Source organism: Petaurus breviceps, unplaced genomic scaffold (assembly GCF_028583685.1).
Source record: "Petaurus breviceps papuanus isolate PSGF00001 unplaced genomic scaffold, PetGlider_PUasm1.0 90654, whole genome shotgun sequence".
Lineage (NCBI taxonomy): Eukaryota > Metazoa > Chordata > Mammalia > Diprotodontia > Petauridae > Petaurus > Petaurus breviceps.
Window position 1 is genome coordinate 1062186 of NW_027187301.1, and position 27569 is coordinate 1089754.

The 27569-nt window shown below is 37.5% G+C and overlaps 1 protein-coding gene across 1 annotated transcript in view; it reads left to right on the forward strand.

Moving 5' to 3' along the window:
* The window catches only part of SLC49A4 (solute carrier family 49 member 4), a 168672-nt gene that overhangs the window by 87061 nt on the left and 54042 nt on the right, over positions 1-27569 (forward strand). The window contains exons 5-7 of the mRNA XM_069064936.1: positions 4658-4766; positions 8414-8481; positions 24851-24978. Coding sequence (XP_068921037.1) covers positions 4658-4766; positions 8414-8481; positions 24851-24978 — 305 coding nt within the window. The remainder of the gene's footprint in view (positions 1-4657; positions 4767-8413; positions 8482-24850; positions 24979-27569) is intronic.

The window sequence follows — 27569 nt, forward strand, 5'->3', positions numbered from 1 at the left end:
AGACCGGCCAACGTGGGACATTAGAACAAACAAACATAACAAACCCTAAGTTGATTGCTATGCCCACTTGTCTTATGGACGCAATAGTAATATTTTTACCTTCTCTTTTAAAGTGCTTTATTTTAATGCCTCCCTGTATCTTCCCTTATTAACTATATATTAGTTCACTTCCTCAGCTTAATTTCCTTCGTCTCTATACCCCCACTTCTGCCTTCAGATTTTCTCTAAAGTAGGGCCTTGTGTGCAAAACCTGCTACTCTAGCCCACCAGCCCCTGATCTAAATCTCAGCACCTTCATGAATTGATTTGACTGCTTTCCTTTGCCTCCAGTCATAAAATACTCCCAGGACTGATCTCCTGATTTTCACTCACATTATGTACTACTTCCATTCCCTACCCCTTAAAATGCATTTACCTGTGATCTAAAATGATAATACAGGTGTCATCCTAGGGAGGCAGTGTAGTACAGTAACAAGGTCTTGGCATTTGGAGTGAGAGGACCTAGGTCCAAATCCCCAGATCTGTAACTTGTCATTTCATCTCTTGGTCTTACTTTCCTAATTTGTTTAAAAAATAAAGTGTAGACCTAACTTCAAGATTCCTTCCAGCTCTAAATCTCTGATCCTGTGATCTTACTGTGCATTTGTATATTGGTTGAATGTTTTATTCTGTGTTTTAAAACATTGCTCTAATACTTTTATTCTATTGCATTTCTGATTTATGAGGTCCTAGGGAACAAGGACCAGATAGAAATAATTTTTCTTTGAACCGTGCTGATTGTAAGCAAAGCACCAGACATAATTAAATACATATTCTTTTAAATGATGATGATTTTTTGCTGTAACAAATTGCTTCCTGCCAGTAACCAAACTCTTTCCTAGTTTTAATTGAGAAGTATTGGAATCTATATTATCACATCATTAGACTACTATTTATTTTGTTAATTGGTACTGAAGCCCTAGTCTAATGCCTCAGCATAGCATGAAGAAGGTCCTGGACTGGACTTTATTCTTTAAAGTAACGCCCATGAAACAGAAGTACCTATCAAATTGTCAGTTTTTTTATAGCCTGTTCATAGGCTGGGTGTCTTTGGGAACCAGCTTGGCCAGGTTTAGAGAGTCTCTTCAGCAGAAGATGTGCTATGGACTCCTTTGGAAGTCTAGTGAAGCCTTAATATTACTGTGCTGCTAAAATGGAAAGAAATTTTAAATTTCACTTAGATGTTAGTTAAAATGAACATTTTTTCCCCATCCAAGTTCATGGATTACCTGAAATCTATCCGTGGACCCCAAATTAAGCACCAGGGTATGAGAGGAGATCCTTAAGGTAGACCAATATCTTTAAACATTTGTGACTTGGTTTGTGATTATTTCAATGAAGTACACCTTTATCTACCATAGAGATTTATTTAATGTCCCATAAATATTTCTTGATCATATATATTCCCTTGAAATGAGTGGCAAAGTAGTCTGGACTATTTTAGGTTCCTTCTTTGTGGGAGGACAAAATTAGAACCAGTATATACAAGTTATAAGGGGGGATAGGTTTTAACCCAACGTAAAAATTAACAGAACAAAATATTTTAAACTAAGCTCTCCAATAATGGAATGAAGTGCCTTGGAATCTGTTAAGCTCTCTGTCACTGCAGTTTTTAAAGTAGGTGCCGAATGACCATCTGTCAGTGATTCTGTGGAAGGAATTTCTGTGCTATGGGAGGAGTGAAACCCTTTTTACTTCTAACAGTCAGTTAACTCTCTTTCTACTTGTATGATTCTGTAGCCAGAAATTCTTTTGATAACATTCTGATAAAAACATAACAGTTGCTATACTACAAATTTAAACACCTTAGAAAAGTATCAGATAATTTATCTGTTCTTTTAAACCTTTTAAAAATTTTGATTATGTTGGCCATATTTTCTCAAATTTTACATAATTGAACATTAAAAATGATATAACATTAACTTTCTCTAGTAACTTTTTTCTCTAATAATTAATAATTAAAATTAAATTCTTTAAAAAATAGTATTCTCTGTGGCTTCTTCATAGCCTTAATTTTTTTTAAGTTTTATTAATATTCTTTTTTAAATATATCTCCCATACTTCCTGGTCTCCCTCCCAGTAGGACTCTCCTCATCAGCCCTGAGATGCCAGTTATATCTGATAGTGCCTGCAGCATTCTGTGTCCAGGCTTTGGCCCATATATCCTGTGTCTTTTATTTCTTTGGGCCTCAGAAAGCATTTTAAGCCCCATTCTCATGTACTTATTTAATCTTCCCCCACTCCTACCCCCAGTAGTTGGTTTAAAAGTACTGTAACAGCAAAACTTCTTTTACTCTTTAAAAAACGTTCCATGTCCTAGGTTGGTCCCTATTTTACCAGAGTTGACCCAAGGCACTTTCCCTAGAGACCTCAGCTCCCTGAGGCAGTGAATTAGTTTAGAAGTTGGAGTTGGCAAAATTTTCTTTCTCACTTCTTTTTTTCTTCTCTTTTTACCTTAGAGTCATAGAATCTTAGACTGAATGGAGTCATCTGACTTCACATTTTAAAATTGAGGGGACTAAAGCCTTCAGATTAAGATTAAGTAAATGAGTAAACTAAAGATTAAGTCACTTGCTTCAGGTCATGCAACAAGCCTGTGACAAAACCGTGCTCTTTGCACTCTAACACCACCTCCTATTTTCTGACAGCAGCTGGTGGTATAGTGGGTAGAGCATCAGGCCCGGCTATATGTAAGCCTGGGCAAGTCACTTAACCTGTTTGCCTCAGTTTCCTCAACTGTAAAATGAGGATCATAATAGCACCTACTCCTCAGGTCTGTGGTAAGGCTCAAATAAGATAATTATAAAATTCTTAGCACAGTGGCTGGCACATAGTAGGCATTTAATAAATACCATTAGTTAAGAAAGTAGCCCCAGTTTCCTGGGGTCTGACCCAAAGTTAATTAGCATTTGCCTTGGGGTCTAGGAGCAAATCTTATCACTCAGCATCACCTTCAGAGGCTGACCTTTTCAGGATATGGGTTTTAACAGAAATAAGAGGAGAAAGGGTGGGTCACAATAATTAGTTATTAATATAATAGTATAATATTAATTTCTCTCACATTTAAATTCAAAGACAAGAGGAAGTCTTCAAAAATAGGCTCGTCACAGGCTGAAAAAATTGAACAGATGATATCTTTCTGAATAAAAATAGAATTGTTGATATCTTTTATTTTCTTTAAAAATGAACATCTTTATAATAATGTAGTGGAAATTGATGAGAAAAATTGATATTCAGAATTTCATTTTATATTTAGAAATATATCTTATTTGTTCTCTATATAAGAGCATAGTTACATTTTATACAGTTGTAATTATAAAGATCCCTGTGTCTGATAATGGCTCTGTATAACTCCTATACTGGTAGGTCCTTCTCTCATGCCATACTGCTGGCATGGAGGTGTTCCTGGATTCTTGAGGCTGTGCCAACTGAGCACAAGCTCTTTCTTGCATATTCTGCCTTTCTGGAGAAGCTCTGAGCATGCATCTGGAAACCCACTGCAGGTCTCTTGTTGGAGGACTGGTCTAACTATTTTCAGAGGATCAATACTAGGTTGGCCTTAAGATGATAGAATTTTCACCTATAGCCTCTCAGAACTAATTTTGATAACGGTTGCTCTCTATGTTGGTGGAGGTGCTATCCATACTGATGATACATGTCTTAGAATTATGTATAGCTAGAAAATTAAATGTGCATTTGTCTGAATATTCCATCTTATTTTCTGTTTTGTACTCAAAAAAAAAATCTAAATTTTAGAAGTGGCAGAGATCTTAGGAATCATCTCAATCTACATTTAACAGAGAAAAAGTAGGAAAGCAATTTACACAAAGTCACATAATTCATTAATTGCAGAGTTGGAATTAGAACTCAGAATAATTCAAATAGATAAATTTTTCTCACTGTGTTCCCTTGTCACTCAGCATTCATTAATGCTAAAATTTCATTTCCATGATCAAATTAACATAACCTCATGTAAAAACATTATTGTAAAGAACTTATTCTCACAATGATCAATTTTTCAAAATTGAAGGGGAATAGTGATGCTTAGCATTAAGTATTAACATCTCATCAGGAAAAAAGCTTGCTTTTTTTTTAACTAGTCAAATTTTTTCTCTTTCTAACTCTGGTCATTTACTTTCCAAACTCTTGATATTTTTTATAAGCATTAGATCATAGATCTATGACAGAAATGTACCTCAGAGGCCTTCCAGTCTACCTTCTTCTTTTACAGGTGAAGAAACTGAGGCCCAGAGAAATTAAGCTGATTTGTATTGTAGATTCTTAGGCATCTAGGTGCAGTTGTTAAAGTGCCAGGCCTGGAGTCAGGAAGACTCATCTTCCTAACTTCAAATGTGGCCCTGTCGTATACTTACTAGCTGTGTGACCCTGGGAAAGTCACTTTACCCTTTTTAACTCACTTTTCTCATCTTTAAAATGAGTTGAGAAGGAAATGGCAAACCACGCCAGTATCTTTGCCAAGAACACCCTAAATGGGGTCATAAAGAAGCAGACAAGACGGAAACGACCAAATAGCAAATCATTGATTCTAAACTCCAAATTGTATTTGTTGTATTTTTTGCATTTAAAATAACATGTAACTTTCATGTATCTTTTACAGCAATTTGAGATTTCTGATGATAGCATTAGCCTATGCCATACCTTTAGGTGTATTTGCTGGCTGGTCTGGAGTTCTGGATTTAATTTTAACACCAGTTCATGTCAGCCAAGTAAGTATTTTTCTTTCTTAGATTTTAGAAGTATTTTAACCTATGTAGATTACAATATTAATAGCATTCTAACTAAAATAACAAGTAACTTGCTATTTTAACTTCAGGGCTTTTAACCTACTACTACCATACTGTCATTTGAAAAAACAAAAACCTTATACAGTAACATGCTGAGAACTTCATATAAAGGAGTTATGCAACAACAACAAAATGTTTTAAAATGTATTTTATTCCTTTGGTTATAGTAACAGCTTCTTATTTCATGATTCTTTGGGTGATGATAAAGACACTTGTACATATTTTTTAAGGAAAAGAAAGTTAGTTTTGTTGATTGGTTCTTTTCCACACCCTCATTTTCAATAGATGATCTCAACCCAGACTTTATGGAGTTGTACTTTGGGAAAAATTAACCAGTTGAAATAGAGGGTGGAAATAAGGAAATCCATTTATACTCTCATATTCCTTAAGAAGGACCTGAACCAGAGCAGCAAAAAAAATGAAAGGGGGGCAGAGGTAAAACAGACATCATAAAGGGAGTTTTCACAGGGCTTAATGATAGAATATAAGAAGTGAGTGAAAGGTAGTATTCCGAGGTTTCTAACAAGGGTGACTGGAAAAATTGTGGTACTGTTAAACAGAAAAAAATAGTAAATTAGAAAAAATGCTTTTTTTAGTTGAACATGAGAAGATAATGTTTACTTTTGGGTACACTGAGTTAATAAATAATCCCTTGCATTTGTATGGTGCTTTAACAGTTTTTAAAATGATAATATATATCCTATACTTTTTATCCTCCTAATAACCCTGTACAGTAGAGTTTATTAACAAAGTATTGTTATTACTATTTTATACATGAAAAAGCAGACAGATACTTTTCCAGGGCCCCAATAGCTAGCAAAAAGTCAAATCCAGGTTTTCTGATTTTCTCATTCCATGCTTAAAGCTTTTTCTTTTTTAAAAAAAGAACAAATATCCATTTTTCTCCTTTCCTACATTAAAAAAGAAAGAAAAGAAAAAGGAAATCCTCATAATAAATACATACAAAACAAATTCCTATATTGGCCATGTCCAAAAATTACATCTCATTCTGCATCCTGAGCCTGTCACCTCTCTGTCAGAAGTAGACAGCATCTTTTATTGTTACTTCTTTGGAATTGTGGCTTGTCATTGTGTTGATCAGAATTCTTAAGTTTTTCAAAGTTATTGTTTTTTTTATAGTGTTATTTTTAGTATATAAATTGTTCTACTGGTTCTGCTCCCTTTATTCTTCATCAGTTTATACAGGTCTTCCCAGGTTTCACCAAAAGCTTCCTTTTTATCATTTCTTATGACACATTACATTTGTACACCGTAATTTATTCAGCCATTCCATAATTAATAGGTAGCCCGTTAGTTTCCAGTTCTTTGCTGCTAAATGAAAAAAAGAACTGCTACGAATCTCTTTTACATTTGAGTCTTTTCCTCTTTCTTTGATGTCTTTGAAAGGCTCCTGCTGGGGCCGCAGGGTTTGCAGAGTTTATTGACTTTGGGGACCTAGTTGCAAATTGCTTTCTGGAATGACTGTACCAATTCACAACTCTACCAGTGGTGCATTAATGAATGTCTGGTGTTTTGTTCCATTGTTATACTTCTCTTTGTTTTAAGTGAAAACATGGAAGTCAGGTGGAAATGTCCTGTAGCCTGTTGCAATTATGAGGTGAGAAAGGAGAGGACAAAGGCAGAGGTTTGAGGATATCCACACAGAAGGGATAGCTAAGCTGTAGAACTGGACACCACTGCATCATAGATTGATGTGTTCAGAACTGGAAGGGTCTTTAGGGACTATCTAATCCAAACCCTGCACACAGTGGACACAGGAGGCAACTGAGGCCTGTAGAGGTAAAGTGACTTGCTTAGAGTTTCAAAGGTGGTAGGTAACAGAAACAGGATGTGAGTCCAGATCCTTTTGACTTCAAATCCATTGCATTTTCTACTACACTTCACTTTACTTTCTGAAGGAGAAAAGCAAGTGGGAAAAGGCCAGGGGCCGGCTGACCTTGGACAGTGCCTACATTTTGTTTTATTGTTCTTGGCTTTTTAATCCTCGGGATATCTTGTTTTATATATATATATTTTAAGTTTTATTGATAGTTTTTGGTTTTGTTTTTTAAACACTGAAAACACCTCCCAATAATCCCCATCTCCATAGTAGCAGAAGTAAAGAAAAATGAAAACACTAACATCTGGGAAGCAGGAGGAGGAAGCACAACTCATAAAGAAGACAGTCGAAGATAAGTCAGACATAGGAAGAGAACCAGGATAGTAGAGAGTTATGGAAGCCAGTGAAGAAAGGTGTCTAAAGAGGGGAGGGATCATTAATTCTGGGAAATATTGTAGAGAAAAGTCAGGGGGAGATGGGAAAAGGCACACTGAACTGAGTAATGAGGCAGAGCCACTGGTGATCTCTGAGAGAGCTGTTTGAATAGAGATGGGTGCAAAGCTATATTGCAATGGGCAGAGAAAATTATTGGTAAGGAAATGAAGGTTGGGGCAGCAAGGTAGTGCAGTAAATAGAGCTCTGGTCCTGGAGTCAGGAGGACCTGAGTTCAAGTGTGACTCCAGACATTTGACACACTAACTGTGTGACCTTGGGCAAGTCACTTAACCCTGATTGCCTTCCCTTCCCTCTTCCAAAAAAGGAAAAGACAACAGAAATATTTGGAATGGCTAGGTGGTGCAGTGAATAAAGCACCAGCCCCAGAGTCAGGAGGACCTGAGTTCAAATCCGGCCTCAGACACTTGACACACTTACTAGCTGTGTGACTTTGGGCAAGTCACTTAACCCCAATTGCCCTCCAAAAAAAAATGGAAATGAAGGCAAATGGGTGTCAGAAAAGTTTAACTATGACAGGGAGAAGGGAAATAGAATTTCTAGAAGAAGAGCAAGATTGATTAAGAGAACGTTTTTTCATTCTAAGGATACCTTGTATTTGAAAGCCCACTGTAAACCCCATATCTGTAACAAAGTGCTTCCAGATTACTACAGCCTATATATATATATATATATGTACTTTTATACATTTATATTTACAATACATTTATAGTCAGAATTGTACATTTTAATACTAAATTATTATCTGATCAAGTTGTATTTTAGTTCTCCTTATCTAGTCAGTTTATAAACTCGAGGAATAGCAAAATTTGGTTCATAGAAACTAAACTATCTATTTTAATTTGTTTATTTTAAACATTCAGATAAAATGTTTATCTAGATATTCCCACTAAATGAAGAGTATGTGTAGATCTGTCATACTTTGAACATGAATTCTTTTTTTTATCAATATCATTAAAGATAGCCTGGTATAGTGACTATACCTAGGAAAATGTGTGTTCAAACCCTGCCTCTAACACTTACTAGCTGTGGCCCTGGGCAAGTCACTTAACCTTTGTGTACATTAAGCAACTCCCTATAATTTAATTTCTGAGTCATAAGTTATAGATCCTTCATATATTCAGGTATTAAATCCTCTTTCCTTCTAGATCTTTATAATTCTTATTTGCCAATTATCTATGAAGTTGTTGGTCAATTGAGAGTCTTTTTTCCATTTATTCTAAAATAATAGTGTGATAAACAACCCAGTGCTAAATATTGTCCCTTTTTCCATCAGGTAGATGCTGGCTGGATTGGATTTTGGTCTATAGTTGGAGGCTGCATTGTTGGAATAGCTATTGCAAGGTGAGAATAAATTATGCTTCATTTTAAAATTCTTACCTTCTTAAAGTAGACCTTGGATATATTTAGATTTGTCATTGATTTCTACTTCTTTACATCAAGGAAGATACAGAGACACATATATGTTCCTAGTTGTTTACTGCCTAATGCAGCATTATGATTTTAATTTTTATTTTACAGCTCATGCACTGTCCTTTATAACTCTTTTTTTCCCCCATAGGCTAGAACTGAATGCTAAATCCCATAGGATGATGAATAATTGATAAGCCAGCCATGGGATAAGACAGACAAGAAGGTTGTGTCTTAGAATGGGAGGGGAGGGGAGTGCAGAATTAGTACAGAAACAGAACTTTTTGTAAAGGAAGCATCTTTTATTGATATGATGGCAAACCAAGAACACAGGTGGTTTTAGTGGTACGGAGCCAACTAACAGTATGAGAGTTAAAATATCATAGCTAAGAGTAAAACACTGATCATCCAATAATAGGTTCTTCTTTTCCATGGAAATATAAAAATGAGAATTGCTTTGGAAGGATGAGGTAGAGTCAGGAGCAACCCTAAGACCCCCAGAAAGGCACTTTCCTAGACAGCCTGTACAGATTTCTGGCGTGTGTGGTTTGTGGGAGATTGGGGCATGAAGTCTCAAAGTAGCACATGTAGAGAATGGCTGTTACAAGGAAACAAAGGCAGGAAAGAACCACACAGTGGAGCTGCTTCTAGCTGGGTATGGACCCAGAGAATTACAGATGGAGACTAGAAGAGTGTGTGTACCATGTACACCTTCTCAGAGGTCAGAGATGACTGATCCTAAGCCTGCCCTGGATGGCTCCAGAGAAGGCCACCCTGGTGCTATTTTATGACACGAGTAAAAAGGATCAGAAGGTCTGTGAACTTTTGGCTTTGTAATGTCATAGGAAAACTATTAAAGCTCAAAACTGTACTAAGACTTGGAACAGAGAAGAATAATCCGTTCCCCTCATTGGGCCCAAAGAGAGAGATATTTATGTATATAATGGTTGTCATTGCTAGTTAGTGGCACAGCTGGGGCTCAGACCTGGGTGTCATTGCTGTTAAGCTTGGGGTTCTTTCCACTACACCAGCAGTTCGCAGTCTTTTTGAGCACCATGACCTCTTTTTCACATCAAAAAAATTTCCCAGATTCCCCGTTTATGGAAGTTAAGTGATGATTTTAGAATAACAGTTTTTGGTGTGCATATAGATTTGAGGATTCCATGGCTCTCAGGTTGGGAACTTAATGCACCATACCTCATTTTGAAAGGATACAAAGTGATTTTCCAAATGGGCTCATCTGGCCTTATGTAAAGAGGCACATCTGTAGGTAATTATATGCAGCATTCTGAATATAGACCAAAATATAGACTTTGTAGCCATGATGAAACAATTTTCACTTTTATATGTAGAAAGTGGCACAGAGGAGGTCTCCTGTAGACTTCATGCAAGTTGATTTTAGTTACTCCCTCACAAGATCCTTAATGCTAAACTAGGGTGACAAAATTTGAGGAAGAATATAGTGAACTTTTTTTTTCCAATCAGGGACCACTGATTCACAAAAATATGCAAACTGAACCCCAAGTTGGGAGAGATAATTAATATGTTATATGACAGAATCAAGATTCAAAATAAACTAGAAATTCATAACCAAAAGGTAGAATTTAACAGGGATATCTTTATTGTACGGTATTTATATGTTGTTTCCTTCATTAGAATGTGAGCTCCTTACATGTGGGGTCAGTGTTTTTCTCTTTCTTTCTGCCCCCATCAATTAATACAATGACTGGCACATAGTAAGTGCTTACTAACTGCTTTTTGGCTGACTGACAACTCATTTAGGTTCAAAAATCAGTTTCTAAGATAGAAGAAATGACAGGAGTAAATAGTAGAACTTGTGGTTGACTACAGGCTCCTGCTAAAAGAACCATATTTTTACCTGCATTATGTGAAGATCAGAAGAAATACTAGTCTTAGTTCACTCTATACCACACAGTCTGCAGCTGCAGTATTGTGTCCAGTTCTGGGCACTTTCTCTTTAAAAGGGACGTTGAAAAACTTGAATGCAGCTAGAGAGGGGTATCCGAGAAGATGAGGGCTGTGGAAGGTCTCGTGAGGAGTGCTTGAAGGAACAAGGGACATTTAGCCCAAATAAACAAAAGACTCTGAGGTTTTTGTAGACATCTTTAAATAAAGGGCTGACGTATGAGAGAGTGAGTAGAGTAATTCTGGGTTACTTTGAAAGAAACAACTATAGAGATTAGGTAGAAGTTAGAGGAAGGCAGATCTTGATCATGTATATGGAAGGAAATTCCCAACAATAAAACAGGCAAACTTGTAAAGTGATGAGTTCCTTGTCATTGTGTCTGAGTAGATGCTGCTGCTCATCTGTCAAGGATGTAATGAAAGAAGCTCTTTCGTTGGGATCTCTTCCACAGTTCTTTTTAAGTTTTTGATTCGATGATTTTTAAAAATTAATCAGGTGCTTTTTTTAAAAAAAAAAAGGAATTATATGTTCTACTTATCTTCCTTTTCAACTAGATCAAATATTAAATTTAAAATAGGGCACATGAAACTTTTCAATAGATATAAGGGAAAAAGCAAACTTTGTGTCACAGTGGTGCTGAAACTAAGGTTCAGATCTTGCCTCTGACACTGGCTATGTGACATTGGGTAAGTCACATATCTTCCTAATCAGTAGAATGAAGGGGCTGCCCCTTCCTACTCTAGAGCTACCAGCACTTTCTATTTTTAACCATTTACAAAAGAGTAATGTTGAAAGGAGAAGGGACAAAAAGACATGGATCATACTAAAACGGCTTAAAAAAAAGAACTGCACTTTAAATTACTCTTTTAAGCAGGCAAACATTGCCTGAGAAATGGTTTTGATTCTTTCTTAAAGTTTAGGAGCAGAGACATTTTTGACAGCTTCTTTTCCCCTTATTTTCAGTGGAGAAAGAGTCTCTCTTAGTAAGTTGGGAGTTTCTGTTTTCATTTTATTAACTCAATCTCAATAACTTAATGAGAACTTATTATGTGCCACTCATCGTGTAGGTATTTGTAGGAAATAAAAAATAACTAAGACATAGTCTCTTTAGCAAAAGAGTTTAAAGCACAACTTGCAGAGCAGCCCATGGACTGCATGTTATACAGGCCTGTTCTACATCCTCTACATTTTTCTTGGGCAAACCCAAATCCTTTCTTTAGCCACAAGCAGCCTTTGGGCTGAATGTTGTACAGGCCTGGTTTAAAGTACAGTTAGGAGAGAAGATAAACATATGTAAAACATTTAAGGAATAATTAAGTGCCAAACTGTGTACTATGAGTACAATAGGAGTCCAAAGAAGGGAATTGATCATTGTGGGCTCGAGTATTGAAGAAAAGCTTTGTGGAAAACAGACAGGCTGGGCTTTGATATAAGCACAGGGAAACAGGGAAGGCAGGATGAAATTAAATGGGAGTGAGAGGGAGTACAGTACTGTTCTTTTTAGGATTTACTGCAGAAGAAGACTGATAGCAGCTGAAAACAGAGATGAAAGATTAAGATGATTCTTTACCCTCAGATCCCTGCTCTTAAAGGGGCCCATGGGTAACTATTATTTTCCAAACCAAATATTGATCTGACCAAAAAAAAAAAACAAAACCCCAGACCTGTTTTGTGAATGAAGCAGAGTGTTTGAAATTAGGACTGTTCTGGAAAAGCTAGGACATATGGTGGGGCATATCGTGGAAAGACCTAATGTAAAGGGTAATATACCAAAAAGGAATTTTAACAAGAAAGTGAGGACTGGGAGCCAGGGCAGAGAGAAGGAGCTGGCAGGAGGTGGACTCAGGAGGACTTTCTGAGCAGTCAGAGTCAGGTGGGCGGCAACAGAGAAGCGAGAGGTGCCTCACACACAGTAAGTGGAGTGTAGGGCAGAAGACAGAGAGCTTTCTAAGTCGGTTGGTAGCCCCTGGTCCCCCGATTATGACCTCTGAGGTTGAAGGCTACAAACAGCAACCCCAGGAGAAGGGATGCCAGAAGTTCCTCCTCTGATTCCAGGGCCAACACAGAGACTCATGATGATGGCCCTGGTACTGTTAGTTGGTGTCCTAGGTGCTAGAGGTCTCAGCCTTCCCTAGGTGACTTGGGTCAGCTCAGCTCCTCATCCACAACCAGGCCTTTGTGCCTAGCAGCAAGCTTCTCTCAAGTAGGTATTAAAGATGCAAGGGGGTAGCAGACTCCAAAGAGTAATTTTTTACATAACCAAGTGCCCCTAGCCTTGCAGGTACAGCACTACTTGGCAGGTGAAGAGTGACAAGACATTGAAGTGATGAATTTGCTGGGTGTGCTTCTCTGCCTTTATGAGGGCTTATTTTTCCGCTTCTTGGGACCCTTTAGATTGCTTTGCCAACCCCAAGAGGTATGTAGGTAGTTCCAGGAGTGGGAAAGGCCACATGTGGCTAAGTCCTTGGGTATGACCTTTTAACTGAGTCCAAGTTTTATGAAACAAATCCTTTTATTAAGGGGATTTGTTCTGTGAAGTTCAGATTCAGTCAGTAGACCCCACTTGAGGACCCAGAGGGCCACAAGTGGCCTCGAGGCTGCAGGTTCCTCACCCTTTAGGCAATGCTGGAAGTAGATTATCTTTTCAGATCCTTTCCAACTCTAGTCATCTATGGTACTATGGTACCTATATTCTGATGATAATTTTGAAGTAGGTTTATTCATCTTAGAGAGAAGGAAGGCCCTACAAGCTAGGCCAGGTATCTTTTAAGATAACGTAAGCATGTCTTTCTCTTTTCATTGGAGAGATGGGAGACTATGGCTGTGGCATGCTGCACACCTTTTCAGACATAGTTGCTGTTTCAGAATTTGCTTAACTGTTTTTTTCCTTGTTACAAGGGAAACCACATGAAGGTTGTGGGGTTTGTTTGTTTTTTAGTGTTTAAAATTTTTCTTATTTTAAAAAAGTATTCATCTGCTCTTTTCTTTTTTTAGTATTTTTTAAATTTCTAAATTTTTTACATCACAAACATTTCCCAATATTTCCCCCCTCCCAGAGAGCCATCTTTTAACAAATAAATTAAAGGAGAAAGAAAAAAAAACAGTTGAGCAAAACGATTTAGCAAAACCAAGTGTGGTATATGCAGAATTTAACACCTAGAGTGCCTCACCTCATCAGAGAAGGGAAGGAGGGGAATTCTCATATCTCTTCTTTGAGGCCAATCTTGGTAAAGTTATTTTCCCCTCCAATACTGTTATAATCTTCACCCATATTGTCAAGACATTTTTTGGATGGGAGTGATGAACTTGGGAATCAGGTGAGGACCTAGTTACTGTGTGACCATCTTCAAATCTCAGTTTTCCTCGTCTGTAATACTGGGGTGATACCCATAGCCCTTACTTCTCAGGGTCGTAGTAAGACTCAAATGAGATCATGTCAGCAACGTGCTTTTTGACTTAAAGCATACAAATGCCAGCTATCGTTATTTTAAGAGGGGAGAAGAGTTTACTTTATCCAGGGGAGAAAAGAAAAGCAATGGAAGTGTCAGTCCCCAGATCACTTAACACATTCAACCTAAATTCCCATCAGAGTAGCCATTCTGCTTTACCAGATGTGGGAGGACCTAATTATATCTTTTGGGGGAAGAAAGAATAGTGTTAAATCAAGTTTGTAAGTCACGAAGCATCCAAACACTTAAGGATATTTGACATCATGTAATATTGTATCTAGACTTAAACCCAGTAGTGGTACTGGGGGAAGGAAAAAATAAACTGACACTGTAATTTCTAAAATCTCACATCTAAGGTTTTGCCTATTAGCAACTGGTTGAACTAAAAATAAAAGCCCCCAAAAGGGAGATATCTACTGTCAGGGAAGGCACTTACTGACATTGAAATACATCAGTCTGTCACACTTGACAACAATCATACCTAATTTTTCTAATTACAACTTCTATCTGGTTTCATTCAGTCATCATTGATTTAGCCATACAGAGATAAGCACTGAATAGGCCAAAGAAAGAGCAGTCATCCATCAAAAGTGACATATAATAAATACATTCTATTCCATTTTCCCCCGTAGCTGCTTAGTTTTAACTATATGTTGCTAGGACAATAGGGACAAATTTGGAAGAAGCTATTAGGGTTTTTTAATTACATCAAAAGAAAGGTTATGAATACAGAAAGATATTGTGACCTTCTGCAGTCTCACTTCAATGTCACATCAATTACGGAGATATTAGCATCCCTTAGACTTAACATTTGCCACATTAAAGCTCTGCTCTATAATTACTGTGATCCTTTAAGTCTATGCTATGGGCCCTCTTTTTAGAAGAGACCACCTATCTGTAGTTGTACTTGTGCTAATATTGATAGGTCAACCAGCAGGCTGTTTTGTTTGGGACTGAATGGTTGCTTTAAATGAATAAAATCTTCATGGATTCTGAGACTGGTCTCTTTTGATAAGTCAGAGACCTTTGTGGTCAGCTTATTTCCAGAGATAATCAGGTCCTGAAAAATTTGACTCACTCAAATTCATTTGAGACTGATTTGTCCTAGAAAGTCTGTTGATTTGCAGTGGAGAATATATTTGGTCCAAGAAGGTTCCAGACTAGCTGTATAGAATACTTCTTATCTGGAGAGTGGATTCTCCCAGGAGACCTAGTTATAGATCCAGAGTTTGATTAATGAATATAGAATTAGAACTGAGGGAGTTGTGTGTTCTTCAGAGATGTTTCTGTCAAAAGTGTATGTAACAGACCATTTGTCTAAAAACCATAGTGTCCTCATCTCTAGGCCCCCTTTAATGTTTTAAGAGTTTTGTGATTTCATCCATGTGATTTGACTTCCACATTTAACACTTGCAATGCTTTCACACCTCAGTAGATATTTTTATGGGTTTCTCTGACCAAAAAGAACACCTGGAGATGAGACTCCAGGAAGAGTCCACTGCCAGGTACATGCTTGGAAGCTTTTCTAATTTCATACAATCCTCCAGAGCTTTTATTACTTTGGCCTGACTTTTAAAAATCCGTAGTTACTCTTAGGATGGGATGGGGCTGTAATTGAGGCTGCTCTGAGTAGTCTTGAGAAAACTGACTTTCTTAAACTCTGCTTTTTCAATATTCTATGGGTATTATTTTCATTTTGTCTCTGTATCCCCATTATGCAGTACAGCACCTTGCACATAGTGGTTGTTTAATAAATTGTCATTGAATGAATTTATGATATGATTAACCTTAAAACAAAACAAATGTAAAATCACATTCAAAGAAAGAGAAAAACCTGCCTCTGTTCCTTGCTGTTCTTTCTTCTCAAGGGGCCCCAGAAAAAGCAAAACCTCCTTCAGAATGGAGCAGTGGGGAAAAAAAAAAACAAGAATGGCTCAGTGACATTTATATAAAGGTACCTCTTGTGTATAGGGTGGCATTGATTAAGAATGTGGCTGCAGCTTGGGAAAAGCAACATCAATTGCAAGGCCCTTAGGGGCAAATATCTAATTTAAGACTATATTTCTCTATATGGAAAACAGGTAAACTTTACCATGGTTTGTTATTAAAAGTACTTTTATTTAAATTTTGAGAGACTGGGCCTACTCAGAACTCCTTTTCCCTCCTGCTTTTGGTGAGGCGGGGGAAGGGGATCATTGATCAGTCGTTTTTCAGTTGTGTCCTACTTTTTGTTACCCCACTTGGTGTTTTTTCCAACTCATTTTACTGATGAGGAAGCTGAGGCAAACAGAGCTGTTAAGTGACTCACCCAGGGTCACACAGCTAGTAAGTGTCTGAGGCCAGATTTGAGCTCGGGAAAATGAGTCTTCAGACTCCAGGCCTGGTGCTGTATCCACTGCACCACCTAACTGCCAGAGGAGGAAGAGGTAAATACAATTACTCCTATACCTGGAAACCAGGCATGTCACATTTCACTTTTATTGCCAAAAGTCTATTTTGTGGAATTATCAGAGCTATCAAATAGGTATATTTTCTTTGGTCCCTTTTCTTTTCTCGTTCCTCTCTCTTCATATTCTGCCTTCCCCAGAAACACACCTATTTTGTGTTTCTTTCTTACAAGGTCTCTTTGCTGTCAGGTCATGTCAAAGCATCTCCAACAAGGTGTGAATTTGTAAATGTCTGATGAAGTCGTGAATTCAGTGGTTTTGCAGGAACAGAAGCAGACAAGGTATATGTTGAGACTTGTAAAAATAGCTAAGATTCAAGGTAGTCAAGGAAGAATACACCCAGCAAACAAAGCCAAGGACTGAGTGGTCAGGAAGGACTTGGGTAAAAGCCTAGACTTCACCTAAGAGTACTACAGTTGTATTATTTTTGTGCTTCTGTTGGCTTTTATCCAGGTAGGTGAAAAGGCTCCCTAAGTCTTCTCAGCCCATGCAAGAGTTCTTTGGAGGTCCTTTATATGAGTACTGTACCTCCTCATTCTAAGACTCAGCCTCTACAAAATCCATTGTCGTACATTATCCATTAGACTGTGAGCTTCTTAAGAATAGGAACTGACTCTTGCCTTTCCTTGTAACCGCAGTGCTTAGTACAATGCCTTGTCACTTAATAAATGCTTATTAATTGGCTGACTATATTGGACCATGTAGTCTGGACTAACTTAGTGGCTCATTTGTTGGAGGACCTGTGTCTCCTTGCACTTCTCTAGAGATGGGCTGGCTAGAGCTGGCATCGGTTTCTTCTTCCTCCACTAAGGTTTCTCGGATATCCTGTGATAGAGAATGAGGCCAACAGGGATCTAGAATACTGAAGGAAGAGGATGTTTAGTGTATCACCCATCCTAAAGATAATTGCATTTTAACAAGGAAACATGCCCCTGGTTAGCTTGAGCCAAAGGAACGATTCTTGCTAATTGTCTGTTCTTGGGCAAGTTATTTAATTTCTGTTGGCTTCAGCTTCCTTGTCTATGAAATGAGATGATTGAGCTAGATGGCCTCTCAGGGGCCTTCTTGCTATGATCTGTAATCTTAGATCTATGATCTTATGCTGTTAGAACAGAATTCTTAGTGTGTAGTTTATAAGCCAGTCAAATGGTGGACAGCCTCTTGGTGGACAGGGACCTTCCCAATCCTTTTGAAATCACACCATGGATGTTGTTATTACTCAGCTTAATAAGCCCAACCCTGATCAATAGCAGTTGCCCTAGATGCAGGTTTGTTTCTCCCTGTTTTAAGTCAACTTTTATAAGTAAATGTTTAGCTCCTTACGCTGCAAATATATTTTAACTTTCCATTTCTTCCTGAAGACTCACATTTTTAACTTCTGGACTCATGAAATTTATAAATCTCAAAGATGTGGAACAGTCTAAAGACTCCCAAATTTAGGTATACTGTATTAAATTTTAACAAAATTTTATTCCAAATACCACTTTATCTCCCATCTTCACAATAAGTGCTGGAGGCTGAGTAGGAGGTTGCCTTTTCCTCTCTGAGGGGAATTCTGACCAGAAAGCATTTTGCTTAAGAAGTGTGAAATGACATTTTAGTTTTCACCTAGTTTTTCAGTCCAGGGGAGATAATTTACTGGGCATCAGCATTTTCATGGAAAGAAGGATATGTGAATTTACCTGATTATGTCTTGTGAACCATTCAGCTCCTTTTCATGTAAGAATTGTTCGTGCTTTCCTGTCATATACCCCCATTTTCTTAGCATCTCTTTTTTATTGTCTTGCTTAAAGTTCAACTTAAATATGTTTTTTTTTTAATTAATTTGTTTGTTTCCTTTTAGTTTACAGGATTCAATTCCACAATTCCTTGAGTTTCACATTTTGTCCCCCTCCCTTCCCTCCCCCCCATGGTGGCATATAGTCAAGTATAGGATCTGTAAATACTTTCACATTATATATTAGGTTATAAAGACAGATTGTATCAGCTGGAATGAAAAATGGTAAAGAGGACATAAAACCAAATAAGAGAAGGAAAAAGATCAGATATTTTGCTTCCACCTGGATATAAACTCAGTTCTTTCTAGTTCTTTCTCTGGATGCACATATTTCTCTCCATCATGAGTCTTTTGGGATTGACTTATGTCACTGCATTGCTGAGAAGAGTCCAGTCTATCAAAGTTGGTCATCACACATACGTTGTGTCTGTAATTGTGTACAGATTTCTCCTGGTTCTACTCTTCTCACTCAGCATTAGTTTGTATAAGTCTCTCCAGGTAAATATGAAGCCCATCTTCTCCTCATTTCTTATAGCACAATAGTATTCCATAACATGCATATAGCACAACTATATTTGTTCAGCCATTCCCCAATTGATGGGCACCCCCTTAATTTCCAATATGTGTTTTTTTTAATTAATATTCCAGTACAATTGATATTTTTGTAACTTCAAACTTTATCAGAAACATTTTTATGTCAAATCCCAGGCACATGATAGTTCCTAAAGGCCAGGAAGAACAAGTGGTTTATGTAAAAGGACCTAGATTTGAATCCCATTTTCATCATTCATTGCCTTTGTGACTTTGAACAAGTCACTTTTCCTCTTTTAGCCTCAGTTTCTTCATCTGTAAAGTAAAGGAGTTGAATTGTGTGACCTCTGAAGTCTCTTAAAGCTGTAAATCCATGATCATCTATCTTGATTAATGTAGATTTTGAGTAGCAATTTCTGGCATCAAGGGAGTAAGAGCCAAAGTTCAGAAGGGATACAGATCCCTTCTTTTTAAATTGATAAATTTTTTTTTCAATGTATCATCACCCACACAATCAGAATTAGAATTTCTGCTCCAAAGTAGACATCTAAAACATTGTTAAACAAAACAGTGATTGCAAGAAGGAATCTTTTTTACTTAAAAAAAATAGTCTTGGGGTGGCCAGGTAGCACAGCGAGTAAGAGCACGGGCTCCAGTGTTGAGAAGACCTGGAGATCGAATCCCGGGCTCAGACACTTAGCACCCACCCAGAAACACCTGGCCGTGTAACCTTGAGCAAGTTACTTAACCCCAATTGCTTAGGGGCGGCCAGGTGGCTCAGCAAGTAAGATCACGGCTCCAGTGTCGGGATGACCTGGATCAAATCCGGGCTCTGATACTCAGCACCACACCCAGAAATAATAACTGGCCATGTAACCTTGAGCAAGTTACTTAACCCCGATTGCTCTAAAAAAAAATAAAATAAAAAATAAAAAAATAAATTTAAAAAAAGAGTCTTGTAGTTTACAGATGTTCTGTGTGGCTATTTTCTTTCTCTTTCCACTTCTATTCATGGATGAAGAAGCAAGAAAACTAGTAGTGCTGAGAAAACATTAGCAGATTCAAAGTCACTAGAGGCAAGAACTTGTAATATGTAGTTAAAGCAAACAAATGCTGCCGTTATGGAATGGGAGTAGGTAGGTAGGGCTTTCTTGCCAGAGAAATGAACCAAAAGAATGACTTTTGACACCCATTTTCTCTGAGGGAAATGGCTGTACACTTTTTCAGCAAAGGTTTTTGATTCAAAACACAGAAATTCAGGATGAAAGGAAAGAGATATTCTCTTCAAGTCTTGGCAGAAAACCAGGATTGTAATAAATAGTGATTGATAATAAATACTAGTAAAAAAAAACACCTCTTTTGCTTATGTTTTCATTGTATTTCTTTATTTCTTGATTTAATAGTGAGTCATCTTTTAAAATGTGGTAATTAGTAATAATGGCTCTATGCTTATACCTGTCAATGAAGCTTTTTATTACTTTTCAAAGGCATAATTTAGTAGAAAAACATTGCCATTCTTACCTTTCAGTTAACTCTTCCTGTGGGAAGCTTTGCTGATAAGATCAAACACCTATAACCAAAGTATTATCATTTACAAAATGGTGTTGTAATCTAATTAACAAAATATCTAGATTATGTGGTTTCTTAAAATATTATCAGTCAAAATGTTATGGCCATACAAGGAATCAAAGCAGTTCAAAAAACCCCAAATAAACAATTCAGCATTAAGCAAAAACTATATTATAAAGGCCTTAGAAATAAAGAAATTAAGAGAGAGGAAGATGTGAAAAATTTCTGGGCTTCTCTGTTGTCCAAAGAAGACCAATACAAGGCAGATACAAGTTGGATTAAACTCAAAACAAAAAGATTTTCTCTCATTAAGATAATGAACTATGTCAAGGAAGATGATGGAACCATTAGCTTTCTGTAGAATTAGGAAGTGAGATATCTGGAGAAAATCCATAATTAACGGTTCAAATATTTCTTAGCATGCAGGAATTACTGTCAAATACTTTTCCAGCTTCCTTTCTGATGAATACCTGATCCCAGCTTTCTTAACATAAAGAATCTATTTATTGCCACAAGATGAGGATGCCACTGAGTCTTCCAAATATAGACCAGTTATGTGTTTATGTATTTCATAAGAAGCATTCACATTCACAGCTTGTATTGCTGAAAAAATTTATAAACATTTAGAAGAAAGCATATTGGCTGAACAGCAGAAAAGGTGTACCCAAAGTTCCCAGGGGAGTAAGAGCAATTCATTATCAATTCAGGGGTTATTGAACAAGTTATCCAAAAATGTCATAACATTTACACCACCTTTATTGATTATAATAAAGGCCTTGACTCATTTCCACACTCGGGGCTTAGGTATGTACTGGAAATGAATAAAGTAGTTGGATGCATAGAATGTTAGAGTAGGTGATGTTCTCATGTACATTGAATCATTTAAAACACCATCAGCGCAATAAGGTCAAGAACAATTGTTTTTTAAAATGTATTTTCCAGGAGGTCGATTTAAGCTTGCTAAAATTCTGCCTAGCCTTAAACCTATTATCATTACTCAACAGAATTGAGTGTGTCTTTTAAATCAAAGAGGAAGTTGTCCTTGATGTGACTCACAGGTTAAAAATTTGCATAAGTACTTTTAGGACCAACAGATACTTTACAAAACAATAATAAAAGTGGCTATCCTTATATGCCATTGAATTTGTCACCTGTGACCAGAAGTGATTTATATCTGGATGGAGCCTATAAAAAAGCTTAACCAAGAGTAGAATCAAAAGGCTGTCCATGAGTAAAATCTACATGAACTCAACCACCATTTTGTTAATAAAGCAGAATAAAATAGATTCAGAAGCAAGTTAGTCATCCATTGTGTGACCCTAGACATCATCCTCATCCTCAATTTTCTCTTCTATAAAGTGAGTACAATATTACCTACCTCCTGGGGTTGTTGTGAGAATCAAATGAGATTATGTATGTAAAGTACTTTGCAAAATAATATTAGATGTTGTTATTGTACTTGTTTTTTAGTTATACCTCAAATTGATTGATTTATTCTTTCTCTCTTTTGTTGTTGAAAATGTTTAGAATTATTAACCTTCATCTAAAGACTGCATGTTTTCTTGTTATTAGATTTTATGACATTTTCTATTGTTTCTTTGATTTGTTCTTCAATCCATATATTCTTTAGGATTAAATTCTACCACATAACTCACATAAACTCATATTCCTTCCCCAACTATCTTCTTTGAAGATGTGACCCTTTTCTTTGCTAAGCCAAACCCATCGACATCCACATTGTGATCGCATTCAATTCACTTTTCTCCAGCAGACTGCCTGCTCTCTTATATCCATTGTCTCTCTAATCTCAATCTCTCTCTCCAGCTATTTCCCTGCTGTCTACAAATACAACCACATCTTGTCCATCCTTAAAAAAAAAAAAAACCCTCGCTTGATCTGTCCCTCCTTGCTGGCTGTCATCCCTTACTTGACTGAATTTGAAAAGGCTACCCACAACTGTTGCCTCCATTTTCTTTCTTCTTACTTTATTCTCTACCTTCTGACTTCTAGCCTCATTCCACTGAATCTGCTCTGTCCAAAGTTACTAATGATTCCTTAACTGCTAAATCAAGTGACCTTTTCTCTGTCTAATATTTCTTTATTTCTCTGTAGCCTTTGAGACTTGATCCCCCACTTCTGGGTATTCTCTTTTCTCTGAGTTCTGCTTCCACTTGTCTGACTGCTCATTCTTAGTCTCCTTTGCTTGATATTCAAGTCCCTCCCATTAAGCACAGGTGTCCTCCAGTGCTATGTCCTGGACCCTCTTCTTTCTCCCTCTCTCCTGGTGGTTGGTGATCTCATCAGCTCCCAGATTCAATTATTATATTAATGCCAGTGATTCTCAGGGCTATTTATATAGTCTTAACCTCTCTCCAGACCTCCAGCCTGAAATATCGAACTGCCTATTGGATATCTTGAACTGAATGTGCCATAGATATCTTAAACTCAGCGTTTCTATACCCTCTTCCCATTTGCCCATTACTGTTGAGGGTACCACCATCTTCTCAATCATCCAGGTTATTAACCTTGGTGTCATTTTTGACTCCTCCTACTCTCTCCTACCATCACCACCCCCATATCAAAACTGTTGCCAAGTCTTATCAATCCTCCCTTTGCAAAATCCCTGTAAAACCCCTCCCCCACCCCATGTCTGATACAGTTGCCCTCAACTCCTCAGCACCTGGATGCTATTGATCACCCTGCCTCAAGTCTTTCCCTACTTCAATCCATTCTCCATTTAGCTATCATAGTGGCCTTCCTAAAGCACAGATTCCCCCCCCCTCACACACACACACACACATTTAGTAGGCTCTGGTGGTTCCCTATTACATACCAGATTAAATTTTAAAATCCCTCTGTTTGATTTTTAAAGTCCTTCTTAACCTATTTGTCTTGTACTTTTTCACTTTTCTTACACCTTATCACCCTCCATACACTCTTCAATCCAGTGGCACTGGTCTTCTTGCTATCCCTTAAACACAAAGCTTTATCCCCTAATTCAGTGTATTTACACAGGCTGTCCCTACTCTTTAACTTTTTTTTTTTTAAAGCAATCGAGGTTAAGTAACTTGCTCAAGGTTACACAGCCAGTTATTTCTGGGTGTGGTGCTAAGTATCTGAGCCTGGATTTGATCCAGGTCATCCCGACACTGGAGCCGTGATCGTACTCTCTGAGCCACCTGGCCGCCCCTAAGCAATTGGGGTTAAGTAACTTGCTCAAGGTTACACGGCCAGGTGTTTCTGGGTGGGTGCTAAGTGTCTGAGCCCGGGATTCGATCTCCAGGTCTTCTCAACACTGGAGCCGGTGCTCTTACTCGCTGTGCTACCTGGCCGCCCCTACTCTTTAACTTTTATGTGATTTTTTTTTAATATTTTAAGTGTGTTTTTTTGAAATAGCATATTATTGTTTATGTTTTCTGCTCTGCTACTATAATGTATTTTAAAGTATGGAGATCTAGTAGAAGAAATAAAAATTAAGTGGGAACAGGATGAGGTACATGTCATTCTTGTTTGTCCTTTCTGTACTGAATTTGTCTCAGAGATGGTTTCTATATATCCACAAAAGATTAAGTTGCATCCCAATACTTTCACTCAACTTTTAAAATCAATCATTTTATCATTATGCACAATAGTTTATCAGACATTAAATATAATAAAAGAACAATATTAGCTCTAATGGTCCTGAGACCATTCCTATCTGAATTCCATTCAACATAGTAAATGAAAATGAAACAACGCCTCACACTATCTGAAAGGTTTCAGTGTGCTTTCATCATGGCAGTCCTGTGAGGTCTAAGTAGTACAAGTACTATTATTTCTGTTTTATGTATGAGGAAACAGTTAAGTGACCTTCCTACAGCATTGCAAAACCAGGTCTTCCAATTCCAAGTTTAACACTGTTTCCAATATACCTGATTTTAAAGAAATAGGAGCTATTCATTTGTTTCTAGCTTTTAGAATCAAGGGTTTTGGAATTCAAAATAATCTTGCAAAAGATGGTGGCTTTGTTTGGCAAAAACTTGTTTTGGCTTCTCAAATATCCTTGTTCCTAATTCTTAGTATATTCTTGGCTGACTTACGCCATGAACAGTTTCTCCTTTTGAATGTTAGCATATTGCTTTCTGATTCCTTAGGCCTAAAAATGAGAGGTATGCTCCTTGGCTCTAGGAAGTTTTTGGTTTTTTTTTATTTAAATGAACTATGTCTATAAAGTATCAACTTCTTGAATGATGATTCTCATATGGTTTAAAGGTATTTTGCTTTAGTTATAAGGAAGAACAATGGCACTACATTTAATACCACCTGAGAACTGAAATGAACTCTATATTGAGCTTTTGGGAGCTGTAAAGAAATAAAATTTGAAAGTTCACTTCTAATAGCATTTCCAAATCCAGAAATCCTTCTATATAGGTTGAGGGTTCTTAGCAAAGATATACAATTTCATACTTCTATGATGAAATGGCAGTCAGATTACCAAATTTCAAAATAATTTATGGGAATTCTGGTCTTAACCTAATTTTAGTTAATTTATAGAATGTCTTATGCTGAAATAATGAGAAAAATATGATTTGAGTTAATGAATCCTTTTTTTTTTTCCTGTCAGGTTTGCAGATTTTATCAGAGGCATGTTGAAGCTAATCCTTTTGTTACTGTTTTCTGGAGCTACACTCTCATCCACGTGGTTTACTCTGACCTGCTTGAACAGCATTACTCACCTGCCTTTAACTACAGGTACACATAGAATCTTTTTGGACTCTGGACAAGTTTTTCTCATTTCATATTATAATATGTACCCAGGGACTGTGCATTGATTTCTCCTGTCACGTAGGTAATTTTTGATTATATAAAGCTTGAAAAGGAGAGTCGTATGGATAATCATCACACTGTCACCTCATCTAAAAGAACCCAAAGACCAAGTTTAGTTTTCACCAAGAATCTGAAATTGTATTTTTTTTTTTCAGTAAGGATTTTGAATTAGGAAAAGTGGGGGGGGTGGGGCTGAGCTTCTTATACCAGGAAATGTCTTCTATGTCAAAATCATAAAAGAATATAGATGAGTAAATAGAGTATTTATTAATAATAATAATAATGGCTTATTTATATAGTACATTAAGGGTTTACAATGCATTTTTCAAATATTATTTCATTTTATATTCACAACTTGAGAAATAATTGCTGTTGTTATTCCCATTTTACAGATGAGGAAACTTGAGTCATATAGCAGTTACGTAACTTACTGAAGGTCACATAACTAGTAAATATCTGAGGCCAGATTTGAACTTGGGTCTTCCTGAATCCTGATCCCACATTCTATCTATTATGCCATCTACCTGTCTTACTATATGCCGGGCACTATGCAGAGTGCTGGAGATACAAATGTAAGCAAGCAAGATAGTCCCTGCCCTCTAGGAGCTTATATTCTAATGTAGGAAAACAACCCACGAAGGGAAGTTGTAAAGGGGGCAAGAGAGAAAGGTTACCCGCAGGGTACCCATGTGGATTCAGCGAGGCAAATGAGGAGCAGGAGTATTCCCGAGGAAATCCGGTTGTGGGAAGGGTGGAGCATGCGTGAGTGGGGTCTTTCCTAAAATGGTCCTGGGGGATTCACTTACACCACCCAAAGCCTTGTCCTGCTTGGACCCACATACTGTTCTGTGACATTGTGGACAAACAACAGCAATCTGCTTTTGAGAGTTCCTGTTTCTCTTTGCACTCCATAGCAGCCGTTAAATTTCCTTGGATTTAGACTGTGACGTGGCAGACTGCTTGCGGATTTTTTGAATCAGGCCTGTGATTTCATTTACATAGCATACCTGTGATGAGCAATACAGATGGGCACCTCCTGTTCAGTTTCATTCTTAGAGATTTGCCTTGGGCACTCAGAGATTAAATGATTTTGTCACATAGCTAGTTATGTGTCAGAGAGTTGGGACTTGAATTCGGGTCCTCCTGCCCCCGAGGTTGGTGTTCTAGCCGCTGTACTCTCCACTCTTGGTTTACTTGTACAAGATTGTTTAATGTATCTATGTCGTAACAAAAAAAAAAACCTAGGAGGTTTTAAATAAATATGTTTTAGCTAAGTCCTGTTCTGAAAACGGACATTTGCAGACTTTTTGTGCATTTCTTTTTATTTCCCATCTAAAAGAAACTCCAAATTTTTAATTAGTCAAAAATTATTGCCTCAGCAGTTCAAAGCAGAACTTCATGCAAGTTCTTAATTGTTTGTTGAGCTGAGATGAGCTGAGCTGCACTGCAGTTGCTGACTATTAATAGGAAACATTTATAGGCATCCTTTTTTTGTTTTAAAGTTTTAAAATTTTTCTGAACTGAGACAGTGGAATAGAGAAACTATTTATGAGGTTGCCAAGGTACTTGTCTTCTGAGTATAAAAGAAATGGATGGCAGAGTTGTTGCAATTGAATTGGACAGGACTCAGCAACTGGTTAGATAATGAGGGGATGAAGGAGAAGGAAGAGCCAAGCATGACTTTGAAGTATCAAACCTGGGAGATGGGGATGGTTATCCAGGCATCAACAGAAATAGGTCGGGAGGCCATGTGGAACAGAGGAAAGTCTGCTGAATGTGGAACATCTGGACCTGAGTGTAAATCTTGGCTCTGATACTTAGTGTCGAGGTGATTTTTGATAAACACTTAAGCGCTCTGGGCCTCATTTTTCTGATCTGTAAAAGTGAGGAGGTTGGACTCTCTACGGGATCTTCTAGCTCTGGATTTGTGATAAATGATCCTAAATTTGGAGGAGAAGTAAATTTTGTCAGAAATATAAGTTCTGTTTCAAATGTGTTGAAATTCAGGTACTGATTGAGAGGATTGGGTGGTATAATGATAACAAGAAGAGAGTGCTAGATGTGGAGCAGAAATGTCTAGATTTAAATCCTGGCTCTGCCGCTTAATTCCCGTGTGAGTTTTGAGTCTCAGTAGTTCTCTGAGCTTCTGTTCCCTCACCTTTAGAAATAAGAGGGTTGGACAAGATGATGTCGGAGATATTTCCTGGGTCTGTGTCCATGTTCCTAGGAGGTAGCCAGGAAAGGATGTGCAGCAGGCACTTAGCCATACAGGACTGCAATTCTAGAGAGGTTTGTGTAGATTTGAGTCATCGTCATAGGCTATTGAATCCATTGGTAGAAATTAGATCAGCAAGGGAGAGAGTGTAGCTGAGAGAAGGCCTCCCGAAAAGCTTTAGAGAAAACCCACAGTTGGGGACAGGATGTAAATGATGGGTCAGTAAAGACTAATAAAGAAAGGTCAAACAGGTAAGAGAGGAAACAGAATAGAGCAGCGTCACAGCAGGGCCGTTGCAGTC